The sequence below is a fragment of the Hippichthys cyanospilos genome, chromosome 11, assembly GCF_059441005.1.
Source record: "Hippichthys cyanospilos isolate Australia breed blue-spotted pipefish chromosome 11, RoL_Hcya_1.0, whole genome shotgun sequence".
Lineage (NCBI taxonomy): Eukaryota > Metazoa > Chordata > Actinopteri > Syngnathiformes > Syngnathidae > Hippichthys > Hippichthys cyanospilos.
In genome coordinates this window covers 12,239,430-12,256,614 of record NC_142379.1, presented here as the reverse complement: position 1 = coordinate 12,256,614, position 17,185 = coordinate 12,239,430, and the positions used below count along the sequence as shown (strand labels likewise).

The 17,185-nt window shown below is 39.7% G+C and overlaps 1 protein-coding gene across 2 annotated transcripts; it reads right to left on the bottom strand.

Moving 5' to 3' along the window:
• Window positions 1-15: 15 nt before the first annotated feature.
• Window positions 16-16,881, bottom strand: eml2 (EMAP like 2). 2 transcript variants are annotated; one of them, XM_088428250.1, is made up of 22 exons: window positions 16,687-16,881; window positions 12,615-12,842; window positions 11,134-11,251; window positions 10,953-11,057; window positions 8,275-8,303; window positions 8,031-8,160; window positions 7,387-7,536; window positions 7,051-7,120; window positions 6,440-6,550; window positions 6,275-6,370; window positions 6,077-6,211; window positions 4,587-4,686; window positions 4,339-4,493; window positions 4,083-4,208; window positions 3,760-3,891; window positions 3,609-3,676; window positions 2,975-3,063; window positions 2,792-2,889; window positions 1,917-2,004; window positions 1,729-1,824; window positions 1,039-1,169; window positions 16-936 (listed from the first exon to the last, which is right to left on the bottom strand). In XM_088428250.1, exons 1-22 carry the CDS (start codon window positions 16,787-16,789, stop codon window positions 811-813), a joined length of 2,484 nt encoding a protein of 827 aa, XP_088284376.1. In that variant the 5' UTR covers window positions 16,790-16,881; the 3' UTR covers window positions 16-810. The 2 variants fall into 2 exon arrangements, with proteins under 2 accessions (XP_088284376.1, XP_088284375.1); XM_088428249.1 differs by lacking the exon at window positions 16,687-16,881 and adding an exon at window positions 14,952-15,086.
• Window positions 16,882-17,185: the final 304 nt, after the last annotated feature.

The following is a 17,185-nucleotide window of genomic DNA, read 5'->3' as shown; positions in this document are numbered from 1 at the left end:
AAAAAGCGAACACAATTGTCATTGGGTAAAAATTTATTAACAAATACGGCCAAACAAACACAGTTAAGCTGCCTGTCAACCACTAAATGTGACATCAGACCTATCCAATTAACTATATATTATAAGCTTTTATATTAAAATAGCACGGTCACTCGGCTACACTGCATTACACATATATGTATATTTATAATTCCCATATAGTGCATATATTAAATCTATTGACCACTTTAGAAGCAACTCGTTCATGCACTTGTTGCACTATAGCACCACCTGGTGCACATTTTGCACTGATAAACAGCTTGACAGCAGGTCATTATATGGAGGCGATCATCGTTGAACCTGAAGGAGGAAGAGCAGATGGAAAACGAGGAGGTGGGAGCAGAAGGCTGTAAAATGCGGATTCCCATGGAAACGAGTGATTAGGCATCCAAGCCGCTCTTAAAGGGACATGATGCAGTTTTCTTGTTTACATTCACAATTGTTTGACATCTGCGAAGTTCTGCTTCCAACACATCTTTAGCATTAGCATCTACAAAGTCCTCACAGCCAGCCAATCAAATGTCTTCAGCTCCTCAGTGACAACGAAACAAACTCCACGTTAGGAACTTAATAATCATCCAGGCACAGTTAGCGCGCTAATGCTATATTTTGTTACGTTTCACATTTTGCAGCTCTTTTAAAACACTAAACACGAGTTAATGCACCTTAGTAAACATTCAATTTATCCAGCGTACGTGTGTTGACGTGCAGGCACGTAAGGAGTGCGGCCGCTGCGTCCGGGTGGACAGGAGGCCACCGAGCAAGCGCTACCTAAGCGACCAGCCACTGCAGGATGCTGGCGTCCTTTCCGCCGGTGGAGATGAGACGGCTGTCGTCATGCAAAAAGGCCACGCTGGTCACGTGACTGCTGTGGCCGCCATATTCGTGGCCCGGTGCCTGGAAGATTACATTTCAAGCAAGGGTGCAAAGGTTAGCTTAGCACTCAGCAAAAATTGAATGGAGGCAACTGGACTCTCGTTGCTTGATATTTGAACTGACCCTAGGCTGGGAGCACGGGTACGACAGCAAGTGCACTTTGCCAAAGTCATCGGCTGATGCCAGCAAGGAGTCGTCGTGCGACCGGCACACGCCGTTGATGTCTGTACCATCCGCACCGTCTGGCCAAATCCCTGAAAAACGTAGGTGTAAAAAAGAGGATTGCAGCAGATTTTCAGTTTCCTTTTTCCTTCAAATTTAGTCTCAAATGAACAGTGAGTGGTCGACAGTGCAATTCCAAACATATACAAACATAAATTAGAGTCACTTTGTCTCATTTAAAAAAAAAACTATGGGGAGAGAGCTGTCTCAAATCCGACATTTTAAGTTGAAAAAAAAAATTGAAATGTGGTCATTCACATTTAAGCGGAAATGTGTTATTTGGACTTTGTTTTTGTTTCTCATTAGATAAAAAGATTTTTAAAAAGTAGGTTTTTTTTTCATCTAAACACACAATAGAAGACTAATTAAATAATTACCGGTACTTTCAAATAATCTGTGTGGGGATATTCTTATTCGCCAGTTGAATATGTGAACGGCAAAACATTGGCATATCAGAGAGAAAGTTTGTTAACAAACACACACATACACAAAAAAAAAAGAAACATAACAGCGGTTGGCCAATTTGGAACTAATGATGGACTGGGATCAACTGCATTTTGATAATCATGACAACAAGATGGGCTAACTTACCAAAAGAGTTGAAGCTCAGCGTACAGGTGGATGTGGCCCACGTGAGGTTTCGCACGGCGTCCATGTTAGTCACGTGTTTGCCGCTGGGTGCCTCCCCTAGAACACACAACTGTGTATTTATGTACACGCAAATATGTGTACACACACACACACACACACACACAAACAAGAAGAGGAAGAACACTTACAGAAGAGGATCTCATAATCTCCTGAGTTGGTAACCAAGTAGCGGCTGTCTGTGGACCAGTCCACATGGGTCACAAAGCTAGAGTGACCCTGAGAACCACATTCATAGACATAAATCATTAGAATCATCACAATAAAAATAGTAAAAGCCCTAAGGAGGAAAAATGACTCATACTTTGTTTGTGGAGCTCTGGAATTAGGCCAAAAGGGTGGCTTTCAACCAAAATGTAATTTCTAGGATGAGCGCTTTATACTTTTTTTGTCCATCCTTTCATGACAGATGGTATGTCCACCCAATTATTTGTTTTACCGCTATTTTCAAAATTTCTTTAAGGTGCAAAAATGGCAAACTACAGCAGTACCAGAATATTTTGTTCCCTGGGGGGGCCGTCATGTTCAAATCTAGTAAAATATACAGTATTGTCAACCTCCCGCCATTCATATGGTATGTGGAAACAGCCAACCTGAAAATGGCAAAGATCTTGCTTGCAATTGAAGCCCACTGGATTTGATAGGGGAATTTTTTAGATATTTTTGAATGCTGATAAACATTTCCACAAAAACAACTGGGGAGAAATAGCAATATACCAACAAAACAAACAAAAAAATATTAATATAGAAAGAAAATGAATTTTAAAACCTGTGGTTTTGAAAATCCACAAATACTAAACAGGAAGTATGATGGTGTCAACTGAACACATTTACAAAAAAAAAAATAAAAATCCATCCTACCAGGTTTGCTACTGCTGCTGCATAGCAAGAATTTTCAATTACAACTTTTAAATGCGTACATTACAAATTTCAAATAGAAAAAAAATTCTGGTCACATGACATGTTTTCTCATTGTCAATAAGCCTATTATTTTTATAATACTCACAGTACATTTTCCAACGCGGCTGTACTTGCGGCCATTCTCCGTCACGGCGTAGATGTAAACGAAGTTGTCATGGGAAGATACCGCCAGGAAGTTGCCGTCTGACACACCCACACAAATTGTGGTTAGTCCTGAGGTTAGCATGAAATGCTAAAAACGTGACTGTTTTGTTGGTGATTCACGTACCTGGAGAATATTTGACATTGGAGATGATCTCATTGCCATCTGTGTGCATAGACACAAGGTCACGAGTGTCTGTGTCCAACACCAACCATCTGAAACCCAGACAAACATTAGAAAAAAAATAAATAAACAAATGCACATGATCAAAAGTAAACATCAAGATCAAACAAAAACAAACAGCACGCAAACAAACACATAGATACCCACTACAAATACAAAGACACACACAGGCACTGGAAGCAAAAAATACACACAATAAAAAAATTAAGACATACACAAAGTAGCAAACAAACACATAGATACCCACTACAAATACAAAGACACACACAGGCACTGGAAGCAAAAAATACACACAATAAAAAAATTAAGACATACACAAAGTAGCAAACAAACACATAGATACCCACTACAAATACAAAGACACACACAGGCACTGGAAGCAAAAAATACACACAATAAAAAAATGAAGACATACACACAGTAACAAACAGACACAGAAAAACAAAGACATCAAATGCACGAATAAACAAATACCTATAGAAAAACACACACACATGCAAAGTGTGCATGTGAGGACAGCCTCGATTCTTCAAATATTACAACATATTTGAAATGAAAAAATATTAAGATCGTGTACCTTCCTGTCATGGTGCCGACTGCCAGAACTTCTCCGTTTGGATGAAAGCTTGCACATCTTCCAGGATCCTGTGAGTAACAAACAAAAACAAATAGTCTAACAACTTCTTTGTGGAGGCACTTACAAAGCCCTATTTTTTTTTTTAAATGACCTCAATGTTCTTGGTCCAAATGGGCTGGTGGGAGTTAGTGTCCCACAGGTAAACTTGTTTGTCCTGACAGCAGGTAACAAACTGATCCAAACTCGAATGCACTGCCAAACCCCATAGCTCATCTGTGTGACCCTGCATATAGACCACAACACAACTGCAGTTTAGTATCTCAACCGAACAGTCAATTTAACAACCATGTTAGCGGCTGGCCAAATGAGTATTTGATCATTTCAAATGTTAGCCAAACAATTTAGTACGTTAGCTACTATGAATTTATCCAAATTTAGCTTATTTGATGGTAATGACATGAAGGATGGGTTTACCTGTACAATGGGTGTCAGAGTGTCAGGGAAGGTTGCTTTGAGGATAGCATTTTTGGTGGTTCCGATGAAAAGTTCACCACCCTTGCCTTCCGCGATGGCCCGAACCGGACCAAACGTGTCACCAACCTGACATATACACATTATAAAAAGGTCATTTATCCTAAACTGAGTGAACCTGACTATAACACAACCATTAAATAGGAATGAACCTAGCAATAATCGGAAATTTTCAGTGTAATCCTAAACTGATCCTGACCTCCATGTCTGCTTGCTTGCGGAATTCACGGTCCCACAGCGCCACCTTGCGGTCTTTCCCTCCTCCAGACACCATGGTGCCATCCTTGAGAACGCAGATGGAGAAGATGCCACCCTCGTGGGCCCCCGGCAACACCTGGCTGATGCGATTCCCGCCTGTTTGTCCATTACAACTCGACTGATCACAACTTGTAAATGACAGTGTGCTTGCCTTTATCTATTGCTGTGTGTATGAATATTGTGGCGTACCTTTGGCCCAAACGTAGATATTTCCACTGGAGTCCCCAGTGATGGCGTCTCCATTCTCGGCAAACGCCACACACAATACATACTTCGGTTTCTCATGTTTCTAAAGCGAAAAACAAATATATGCACGTTATAGTCTTTTTTTTTTTTTAATTCAGGCTAAAAATCAGCTAAAACGAAAGGAAATACAACTGCTGAGGCGTGAGGAGTACAAGTCTCAGAGTTGAACTCACTTACTCTCTTTAACTAACTCATCTTGACCATGAGTCATAAAGTAGGCTACATTGAACAACTGGTTACACAACTATTGACTATACAGTATACATTAAGCATTAGCAATCAGACAACTTCTTATTTTCAATCTGCTTTAAGAGACATAAATCAAACTTTTTTCCTGGCCCCAAAACAAAATAAAATGCAGTAGAAGTGACATTAAGACTCAAAGCCACTTATTCTTCATGTTACACTTTAATGACATTTTAGCTTCGATGAAACCTTAAAATGGCTTACAATGAACAACATGTAATTGGACCGATCTCAAAGTAAAGAATACTAAAAAATGAATGCGTTAATGACAAAAAAAGATACATGAGTACCTCAAGGTTCAGTACTATTCCCATGTGAATTGTTGAGAATACAGTGGACCCCCGGTCTACAACATCCCTGCATTACGTTTTTTTCAATTAACAACGTGGATTTCGACCTTTTTTGTCCCCTCTTTATGGTATTTTTTTCGCTTTACTACAAGAGCAACTGTCATGACCCTAGGGGTTGGCTTTATTTGTGTTGTTTTGTCTCCATCTTCAGGCGTTTTTAGGTTTTTACTCTTATTTTCTATTCCCATCAAACTTCCTGCTCTGCTACGCCTCACTCAGATGCTGGTCTGCTATTGGTCGCCGTCACTGTCAAAATGGCGTGGTACGGACTGGATTGCGTCTGAGCGTTTAACATAATTATTTATTGTGCATTTTACTGCTTAATTCAAACTTGAATGGGTTAGCCATGGGTCCCAAGATTGCTAGTGATGTTAAAGATAGAAGAAAATTATTTATATGTAAACGAAGCGGGAGATAATCAAGAAATACGAAGAAGGCTAAGCTAGGCTAGGCTACCCTCACTATGAAATATGGCCATAAGAAGCTTGTCACATCACTTAAAGGTAAATAAATCCTTCATATATTTTTTTTTAATTATGTTTTTTTAATAGTATATGTGTATATTATATATATATGTAGCACTTACCTATATACTTATGTATATACAATTTAGATGTTTGTACCTGGGGTTTTACATGCAGCGAATTAACATAGTTTTGGATTGTCCGCCATATGGCGAATTCATGTTACAATTCAAACCGCGGAACGGATTAATCTCGTAAACCGGGAACCCACTGTTAAAAAAAAACAAAAAAAAACATTTCCACTTTTAATACCCCAAATAAAGGTACATTCTTTGTTGCAACAACACAAAATTGAAGTTGTTTGAGAGGTTACCTCAAAGAGTCCTTGTTTCTTGGCCAGTGTGCTTCCTTCCAGACTCCAAAAGTTGATGTGAGATTTTCCGCAGGTGACAATCATGTTCGCATCCATTGGGTGGAAGACGGCCCCCAGAACAGAGTCGTTAGAGCACTGCAAAGACGTCAGAAAGTGTTTAGCGTTCCAAAGACCCACTTGGAGAGATAAGCATCACACCTTGACATCGGCTAGTTGTTTCTCCTTCTGCCAGTTCCACACAGACAGAATGTGATCGTTGGCATCATCTACTGCACACAAGAAGCTGCCGCCGTTCTGTAAAGAGGACGCCACACTTCAGAACTTTGACGGAAAGGAAGTTAACCACGAGGTGATGCTACTCACCGACTTGGAGAAGGACACGCAGGTGACGGCTCGGTCGAATACGCCAATCCCCAGCACGTGAAGCGTGTTCAGGCTTACCGAATCCCACACGCGGACATGAGGCGCTAGCAACTGAACATATGCAAAAGGTAGCCACAAGAATTTTAGCCTATGCTATTGTCTAGCATTTTGTCATAATGCCCCTCTTGTCTAGCATGTTAGGCAATAGCATACTAGCCAAGAGTGCAGTTTAACATTGATCCTGTTAGCCTGTAGCATGTTAGCCAAAAGTGCAATTCAGCCTCAGTCCTTTTAATCTCATTAGATTGTAGCATTTTAGAGAGATGTTAGCTACTAATATGTTATACAAAATGAACAATTTAGCATGCTAGGCTCCAGCCTTTTGGTCCAATGGGCAAAATTTTAGCATCAATCGTTTTAACCAACAATGAAGTTCAGCATCTAGCCTATCAATTGAATGTTTATTTTTTTTAGAACGTTAGCCTCTTGAATGTCATCCAAATGTGCGGAGGCTGTTAACCTAACAGACATTTTTGCATGGTAGCCCATAGCATGTTAAATACAGGTGCAGTCTAGCATCTACAATGTTAGTTTGTGTGTACGTTAAGTACCTTTCCATCTTTAGTATTTCCCGCCACTTGACCTGTTGCTATGGTAACCATGTCAGGATGCACACTTAAACTGTGAAAATAAAGGTTTTCACATGTTATCCCATTGTGCAATTTGCTTCTAGCATGTTAGCCAAACATGTTTTGATTAGGAAGCCGCTGTCTATGGTGGGACAAATGCAGTTTAATGTCCAATAGATGAGCTGAATGTGCAGTAAACCATGTTAGCGTTCAGCACATAAGATGAGTGTGCATGCATTTTTAGTATATGAGGGTTTTTTTCTAACTTGTTCTAATCTCGGTAATTGTGTGGGATAATCTCATTGTGTAGCATCTCACCACTTGACGTCGTCGTTGTGCCCCAAGTAGTGTCTCTGCTGCTGTTCATCAGTGTTATACAAGACCACCACGGAAGCGTTGAAATAGACAATCTCTCCGGTGGGTAGAAGGTACAAATTGGAGCGGCAGTCACGCCCTCGGTAGCCGTAGCTGTAGCCACTTTATTAGGAAAAGTAAACACTACATTCCATACTGTAGAATGTCCATACGAAATTGCCGGTTATTACTGTGGAGGATGCACCCACTCCACTCTTAAATTACTGGTTGGCCTAGCTTAGCATTGTATCATTGTTGTTTTTATTGCTAGCTTCTATGGGGGTGCATTATACATATTCCTGGATTGTCTGTTAGAAAATTCCATCACTAATGGCAATGCGCATTTGTATATATATAAAAAAAAAACATTGAAAGTTTTGAACGTTTTGCAAAGGAGTCGCTACAACACAAGTTAGCAATTAGTGACTTTATGTTCCAATGAATTAGCTCTTAATTTGAAAATTTAACTGTACTGTTCTTGTCACAGCAAAAAATGCATTGAATTGGTTTTGCTGATATGAGCAGGAATCCAATTAAAATCTCACGTACCCCAATTTGAGAAACCCTGGTCTAGCATAGCATAAGTTAACATCACAATTGAAGGATACACCCACTCCAGCTTGAGTTTATGGTCCGGTAGCACCCCCTTGTGTTCCAAACTGTAGCTGTCTCTCAGATGGTCGGGCACATGCATGGTGACAGGACGGCCACGAAGGAACATCCTCACGTAGCCGTCCTCTGACAGAGGAAGAAAGAAAGGGAAACAGCGAATTTTACAAAGAGAATTTTAAAGTAAAACTGTGGGTTTATCATAGTAAAAATAAAATAATAATGCCACGGAAAGCCTCTTACCTGCATTATAAGTGCATTCTTTGGATTTACTGAAATGCATGAGAAAAAAAAAAGCATGTTAGTCTCTGGCACATCAGTCAAAGAGGCTGTTATAGCAACTTAGTACTAACTGTCCAGTTTAGCTTCTTGCATGTTTTGTTCTACCTGAGCTTTAGTATGCAATCCTGTAGTATGTTAACCAAATATATACTTAAGCCTCCAACATGTTTGCATTTTTGACTGCATGTTAACATAGTGTATTAGCATGTTAGCCCGTGGCGTGTAAGCCCAACATGGAGTTTAGCATCTTAGCCACGAACAAGTTGACCAAATCTTCCTTTTTGTCTTTAACATCATATATTAGCCTCAGATTCCGTGACATTGATTGTCTTGTTTTTCTTTTCCGTGTCAGGATTGGAACTAAAGTGTTTTGTCTTTTTTTCTGGCAGTTTCTGTGGAAACGGTGAGCAAAGAGCAGGCAAAGAGCAAAAAAAAAAAAAAAAAAAAAGGCTGAGGAACCCAAAAACACAATGACAAGTTTTGTCTTCAAAAATGTGTGTGTGCGTGTGGCGCAGCCCAAGCCAACAGAGCGAGATGTTAATGAGAGCAGTGCATACTGGGTACTTAACCACAGCCAGTGGGCTCTGATCCAAATGGGCAGAACCAACATGAGCACCATCATGGCAACCACTTTCCTAAATCAATCAGTGGTCGCCCAATGATGCGTGCATTTGCCACTCAGTCATGCGTGACATCATCATTATCATAATAACATAATCTCTTCACACAAGCACACACTTTTGTGTCTCTTAAGATGTTTGTGTTGTGTTTATGTCAATATTGAGAAAATTGTATATTTTACAAACACACACACACACACACACACACAAATGGAGAGAGAGAGAGAGAGAGAGAGAGAGAGAGAGAGAGAGAGAGAGAGCGAGAGAGCAGAGATGAATGCGCAAATAATGTATACAGGAATTACACACTCAAGCGCGTTTATGCTGAGTTTGCACTAAACACAGAACAGTAAATTGATTGGAGTTTAAGTTGCTTGCTCTGCGCTTGTTTGTTGTTTCTTCTCACACTGGATTCAACCAGTTCTTTCATATAAATAAAATATCTTAAGTTTTGGTCAAGTCGGATTTGAAGCGTGGGAGTGACTTAGTGTTTTTCTTTGTCGGTGTTCTGGGAATGTTAATGCATTGTTACTTTGCTTCTAATGGACTCGAGAACCACACGCTGCACTCCTTCTGAGCGCATCTGAGTGAGTGTGTGTCTGTGTGCGTGATGCAATCATCATATTCAAATAACAGAGCACTGCAGTTAAACTAATTATTTCCACCCGAACAAAGAAATAACTCGTGCAAGGAGAACTGGAACGCAACACTATCCATCCTCTTAAAGGAGACACTTCTCTGTCGTGTGTGCGCATCTATGCGTGTCCAGACGATCGCCTTCCAGCAATGGCACCGGTCAATTATGAAAGCCACAGCGTGTATAAATAATGCACCCATTAGCACACACACGGCAACTTGTGAGACAACTTTGCAAAACAAAAACCTCCCCAAAAACATTCATCATGTGTGCGTTGCCCCTCTTCTGTCTTTAAATTACACTAACACTAAACACACAAAAATCAGGAGGAACTTGAAGGCGACACATGCAAAACTCCCTTACTAAAAACGCAAATAAACTTCAACAAGCTTGATGCTATGGATTGAGTAAAAATATTAATGTTATAAAAGCTCGTAAAGTTTACCTGCTCGATTTCTTCATGGCTGTCTGCGTCCTACAAGTTTCAACAAACCCTGACCGTTACTGCGTGAGTGCGTTCGTGGTGCTCGGCAACACTTTGGCACTTCCTCCTTCAAGCTGCCAACACATATGCGATTCTCGACCAATCGGGATCACTTCCTGACCTCGGCAACTCCACCCCTCCCCTCTTTTTTTTTCCGAAGAGAAATATGATGCTGTTAGCGGCTGCAACTAGCACAACTGCACCATCTCATCAATTTACACTTTCCATGCGACAACAGATTCACCAATGTCAAAAATGTACGATTACATCATACTGGCAGTAGTTCTTAATGTTTTGAACATCTCATGTAACTATGGAAGTAGACTACACACACATACACGAATAATGTTAACATTGATCACAATGTCACAATCACAAGGTGAACCGAAAGTGAGCCAGCGTGTTGTGCTTGTATTGCGTTTGCTACATGTCTTCTAGACCCTTCGCATAAGAATCTGATTAAAAGATGTTGTGTCATGCTGCAGAGTTTCTCTCTTCAGCTCCTGAGTATTGATTTACTCCATGTATTCAGCTCAGGGAAAAGGGGTTTAATTTAGCTATTTTAATTAAATACTAAAACAAAACTAGTTTATATATACATGCAACGTTGATTATATTATATTATATTATATTATATTGTAATTATATATATATATATATATATATATATATATATATATATATATATATATATATATATATATATATATATATATATATATATATATATAGTGTAATAATGAAGTAATTACTTTTTTTTATTTAAAATTTATTTGATTTATTTTTTTCTCACAGTTTATTCCTGCTAATTAAATTAACTTGTAGAAGCCAAGTAAAAACATATTACAAAAAGATTTTCCAAATCGAGAATGCAAGTATAGAGTTTGATAAAAATGACCTTTTGCCGCCTGTGGAGCTGCTGGATGAAGTTGTTCGACTTCGACTCTCTGCCGCTGCTGCCTCCCTCCTGACCAGAGTGAGGCGCTCTGTTGACATGCTCTTCCTGGGCAGACAACACATTATGTATAAATATAACTATGTGTTTGTATCTACTGTATATACAGTACTATTTTCTGTACCTCTTGATGGAGTTCAGCACATCCTTCTTGGGCGAGGACGGTGATGAGAGAAGGCGTTTGTGTTGCACGTATCCATTACCCAGCGGCTTGGAAGGAAGAGTCTGAAGTAGCTGACGGACTGCACACAAATGCAACACCGGTTAGCTTAAGCGACCTTGTGATGTTCAAGCTCATAAGGTATGCTAATGATAAAAAGACATGTTTGTGTTCCTGAATACGAAAACAAGCAGATTTACTGAGTCTTTAGGTATGTTTACACAAGAATGAGAGTCTGATTATTTGTTTGGTTGGACTTTTAAAATGATACCCAAAACTAATTAACACAAAAAACAGCCTCCCGAGACCTAACCTTCTCATTTCTTTCCTAAACTTAATGATGTGCCCAAATCGTGGCCCTTGGATTGAAGAAAATAGACTTACGACGGACTAACCAGAGATAGACAAATGGAGCCTCATGAACCACTTTTGATATTAAATATATATTTTGTCATTTGTCAATGAAGATTAGCATCACAGCTCGTGACGTAGATTCATTTCGATGTCTGTTGCAAAAGAACAAGAAAGAAAAACGCTTGTGTTTGATGGACCATGGATCCCGAAAGGAAAAGAGAAACATATTGAACAGAAGAGTCAACAGTTCTTGGACCGAATTGTTTGCTTTCGTTGCCAGTGCGGAAGGAATGTCTGCATGTTTACTTCACAGTGAGAAATTGTCAAAAAAGAAAAACATCTTATATGCACGATGTTGAGAAGCTGTCCATTGATGTCCGAAAACAGAAGTCACATTACACGGGTAAGAACACAATCCTCTCATAGGCATATATTTAGCAACAAATTGGCTGTTTTCATGAAGAGATTTACATTTTTTGTCAGTGTATTTTTGGAATGACAAATAGATATGTCATTGTGGTTTGTTGTACAGGTCCATAGATCGCGTTCCATTTCTTGTTTTGCTGGATATCCTCAAAATAAAAATGACAAAAAACATCAGATTCTTTGTTGTATTTCTATAATGACCTAAATGCAACCAAAGATAAAACGTTAAAATTGTAATGGAAGCTAAACTTAAAGCACTTCCATACAGCGAGTAGTTACATGGTTCATCATTCTCTCCAGGATGTACACACTGCATGGAAAATAAACATTTAAACAGGAAGGCTCATTAATGTAGCAGACTTGATTGCCATTTTGGTAGGTACTTATGTATTGACTTCATTTTTAAGATTGGATCAAGCTTTCTTTTTTTCTTTTTGTGGCTCCAGGCATAGTTGTTCTTTGGGTTCAATATGGCTCCACATTTTGGGTTGCCGACCTCTGTTCTAGATGTCTCTCTTGGTTTAAAGGTGCAACAGAAATGTAGCGCATTTCCATTTGACTAGCCTTCATGTTTTTTATCAATCAAGAACACCATCTAAAGGAGTGACAAAAAAAAAAGAAAATAATTCACGAGGCTTCATTTTCCCCATCACTAATATACTTACCCTTAGCGGGCGGGGCTGTGCCAGGCAGAGACCTCCTCCCTGTTCCATGAGCGCCCCCTGATTGCTGTGAGGTCAAACTCTGCTCTTCGCAGCATCCCAGGCGGCGCAGGGCGTCGGCCAGAGCAGCCTTCAGCAGCTGGATGTCATCCTCTTGAAGCTGAAGCCTCTGCTCAAGGTGAGATACACGGTCCTCCATCTCCATGTTGCTGCCCCCCGACATGGTGTCATCTGCGGAGAACAACACATATTTCAGTTAGAAATGCATATCAAGTCATCAAGCCTGGAAATGGACAAAAAGATTGAGAATTCTTGTGTCCATTTTGGATATGGACCCTGAGATCTTTGGGTGGATCTATTCATGATATACATCATGGTAAATGTTTATGTTGTTGGGTTAAACTCCTTTTTAAAATTCTGAAAAGTGCTTCAAAAATTCCCAACTTCTAAACAAAAGAAATGTCAGATGTCCCTTTTTTTGGTAACTTTTTCATTGATCCACTCCTGATAAGACATTCCCACCAAAGTTGATGTTGCTACATCAAACTAGCTTTGGGGGATGAATTCATGCGGTTTCATGCAGCAAGTCAAACTGTCATTGGCGGCTGAATTATTTTAAAATTTAGGATGGCACTACTGAGTCTAAAACATCTGTTTTAAACCCGAATGGTACACTTCCTTTCAGCGTCCAAACCAATGATTGCTTGACAGCACAATATCAGACTTCCTGCTTCTTGTCGGGTCCGTGAGACGTTCGTGTGGGTTTATTCATGAGTGTGTGGGAGATTTTAGGTTTTTTCAAAGGGCATGGGAACAAAAAGAGTTGAAAGGAAACCTGATCGAGTTTAATAATTAAGATAAGAGAGAAAAAAGCAACTCTTCTGTTCTTAAAAGAAATAGTGGAATACGTTATTAATTTCTAAATACTATAACAAAACGCCTAACAGTATCCTTAACCCTCCAAATGTTAACCATAACCTGTTTTTTGCCGACATCCTGTTGGCAAAGTAGATTATTGGAAGCAAAAACTTAGTTTTAGTTTACATTCCACAAGAGCAGTCGATGGAAACACATCCCATTTACAGTATGTTTAACATACACATTTTCCAAAACTGTCTCTGACTGGCTTAATCACGTTACCGATAAAGTAGACAGGAAGTAGGTTGGTGCCTCTTTTGCATAAACCACATCAAGATGGTGAATGTAAAAAAGATCAACAATCAACCAGTCTATTCAAAACATTTCACTTCAACACAATCGCTGCTCTGATGCTTCAAATACAATAAGTCGTGAATGCACACATGCAAATACACACACAATCATTTTTATGACAGACTAAACACATTCTCGGTAAAAGCCTTTTGTTTTTTTTTTATAGCAACTGCTAGCACGCTAACATCCACTCAAAAGATAAACCACTTTCTTTTTTATCTATATCTATCTACTGTATATATTGGCTCATTCATGTAACCCTACTAAGTCCTAACGGGCTCAGTAGAGGACATCCCGGCCTTTCCAATGATGTCTTGCAGAGACAAAGTGAAGACTGCAACAAAACATAATTAGGCTGGGTCTCATGAGGATATGAATACTAATAATCAAACATAATGGCTTGCCTTAGTATGAGGTTGAGAGGTTTGGATAATGGATAGCTAGGTGGAGGGTTAATGTAATGCTACATTAACCATAATGTTTTATTAGTGAAGCATACATACTGTACATATAGTGAGCTTGCCCTTTCCTGGATGGAGGGTATAAAGCAGGGGATATCATTGTTTATTGTGAACTGTGGGATTATGCAAGATCTCTGAATTGTAATAATTATGTATACAGTATCTTACAGTACTTGGGGACTTTTTCTGCCTATTCATCTCATGCAATTAATTCCACTGCATTATTTTTTCCCAGGAGAGCTCAGTGCTGCCTGGCATGTTGTGGCAAAACATGGTACTATGCTGAAGGCGCTAAATCAAGACTTGCCTGTATACTGTAAATTCCCATTAAAAAAAAAATTCTGGAATCGGGATACTAGTCACAAAACTAAACATAGCAAGGGAAAACTACATGAAGCTGTCCTGCAAAAAAGGTTAGGGACCGCTGATCAATATCACCTTGAGACACACACAGACGCACACACACATATGCAGTAACATATAATATCTGCTTGCTATTCATCCAGCATCACAGTTTGCACCAAGATGAGGTGATGAAGTGAGATAAGGTCACATGATCACTGTCAGGAAGCACAGAAAAAAAGAAAGGCAAAAAGACAATGAGGATGAAGATGAGGAAGAGGGAGACATTAATGATGATGATGTAGGTGGAGCCGGTTCGGCCTACCTGCCATCTTGCCGGTTTCCTGGCTGCTGTCCATCAAAGAGTCTGCAGAGCAACAGTCAGGAAGGAGTCCTGTCCACTCAGCACAAACCCCTCCCCCAACATCTTCATCCTCCATCCTCATCAGGCCCCGCCCCACCCTCGTTCTCCTCCATCAACCAGACACACCCCTGCTCCCTGTCTCGCCTGAGACCGCGCCTCCATCCTGCACCCCCCCCCCCCCACGCACACACACACATCTCTATTTACCTCCTTAAACACAGACACGCTTACACATACCAAGATCAATACAAATTCTGATACGACAAAGAAGAGATCACTCAATCAATCACACACACAAATACCTGTACACACAAGCATCAGGACAAAATCAATGAGACGCGCACACACACTTCAATAATAGCATGAACTGTAACACACAAACACGTATCATTTACACACATCGATATAAATCATTTACTTGCACACACTCATACGAACATGCACACTCACAAGTGCCAACACAGACAAACAGTATGTACAATCACACACTCAAATATAGATGACACACAAGGCTATTATACACAAAATAATGTCAACGCACACACAAACATGGACACATAAAGATGCACTATTGTTTGTATACACATTCATACGCAAAATTACAAACACATATTCTTGTTACCTAAATGAACCCTCATGACAGTATTTGGACACGAAAAGAGAACATAATCTTTGGTCTTACGGTAAGTGGTCTGTGGTTACGACAGTGACAGGTGGTAGATGAAAACATGAAGGGGAACATGATAAGGACACGATTGGTGCTCACCATGCTATACATAAAAAAAAAAGCTACTCTTCTTGAACCACAAAGAAACCATTTGGCACACCGGCGCTTAGGCTGTATGACACTAAATAATCAGCAGGTGGTGCTACAGTGAATAAATCATCCCCATCCATTCATCGGTCAATCACAAACGCTGACCTATCAATCACATTTGAACTCACCGGCCAATTCATTCGCAAATGCTGACCAATCAATCACATTTGAACTCACAGGCCAATACATTTGGTACACCGAAAAATACACGTAACATAATTCTGTCTAAATGCAAATATAAATGTAGCACTCAGAACACCAACGCAATGGAAACGCCATTCAAAACAGCAAGTTTGTAAGTGTCAAGTTCAATATAAATTAAAATAACATTATAACGTAACTTCCTTCCACTTAACTGATTGGCTCAAAAGGGCCTCATAGTTCAGGACCACAGCGCCACCTGTTGCTTCGGCATGCAGGCCACAGCACGACATTACATTACATTACAACAGGTTTTGATAAATACTTGTTACAGTAGATGCACACGTTTAGTGAATAAGTAAATATGAAGACAAATTGATTCAATTTCATTAGAAGTAACGCCGTTTTTTTTTTAAAACCCTGATCTGATTTAATTAACAAATTTGAGACAATACCGAAATGTTATACGCATCTGGAGACACCACAATTAAATCATTGAGCGAACAGAGAGTGTATTTAATGCCATTCTTCATCAGCAACACACTTCAGTGTCATTTAAGATGGAGCGTTTTTAGGGTTCAATTTACATTTGATTAAGCTTTTTAAATATTTTGTAGGGCGTTTGATCAAAATCTGAATGTAGGAAATACCAAATGAAATGTCCCAGATGTGTGAATTACGGACTATTTGTATTGTTTCGTGGTGTGTGTGCGTGTGCGTGTGTGTGAGCGCGCTGACCGTTGTTGTTGCAGTATTGCATGAGCAGGCTGTTGCTGTCGTACAAGCTCCCGCACGAAGACATCAAAATCTTCTTCCTGTCCGACTCCCTTTTTGCGTCCATCCTGTCCTTTTCTTTTCTTACTCCTTCCCTCCTTCTCACCTTTACCTGCTGCTACCTTCTCACGCTGTCCTCTCCGACTGAGTCCAAGTCAAACCAACATACGGAGTCGCATTTCCGGTCGGCACTTTTCAAAGTAATAATACATCATTAGTTCATAGCTGTTGTGATGTCTTTAATCTATTCTCGGGACATCATAAAATGACCTCTTAAAAAATCACCCAGGCTTGAAACCCTGCTTTCAAACTAAATACCCTGATGAGAAACATTGTTTAGGGAAATCTTACCCAAAGCATATAACCCTGATCCAGGTTCAAATCCAAATTTGTAGTCTTGGCAATTACTTTAAACTTCGACAGGAAAGGCTGGCCCAAGAATGAGACTGGAAACCTTGTTTAC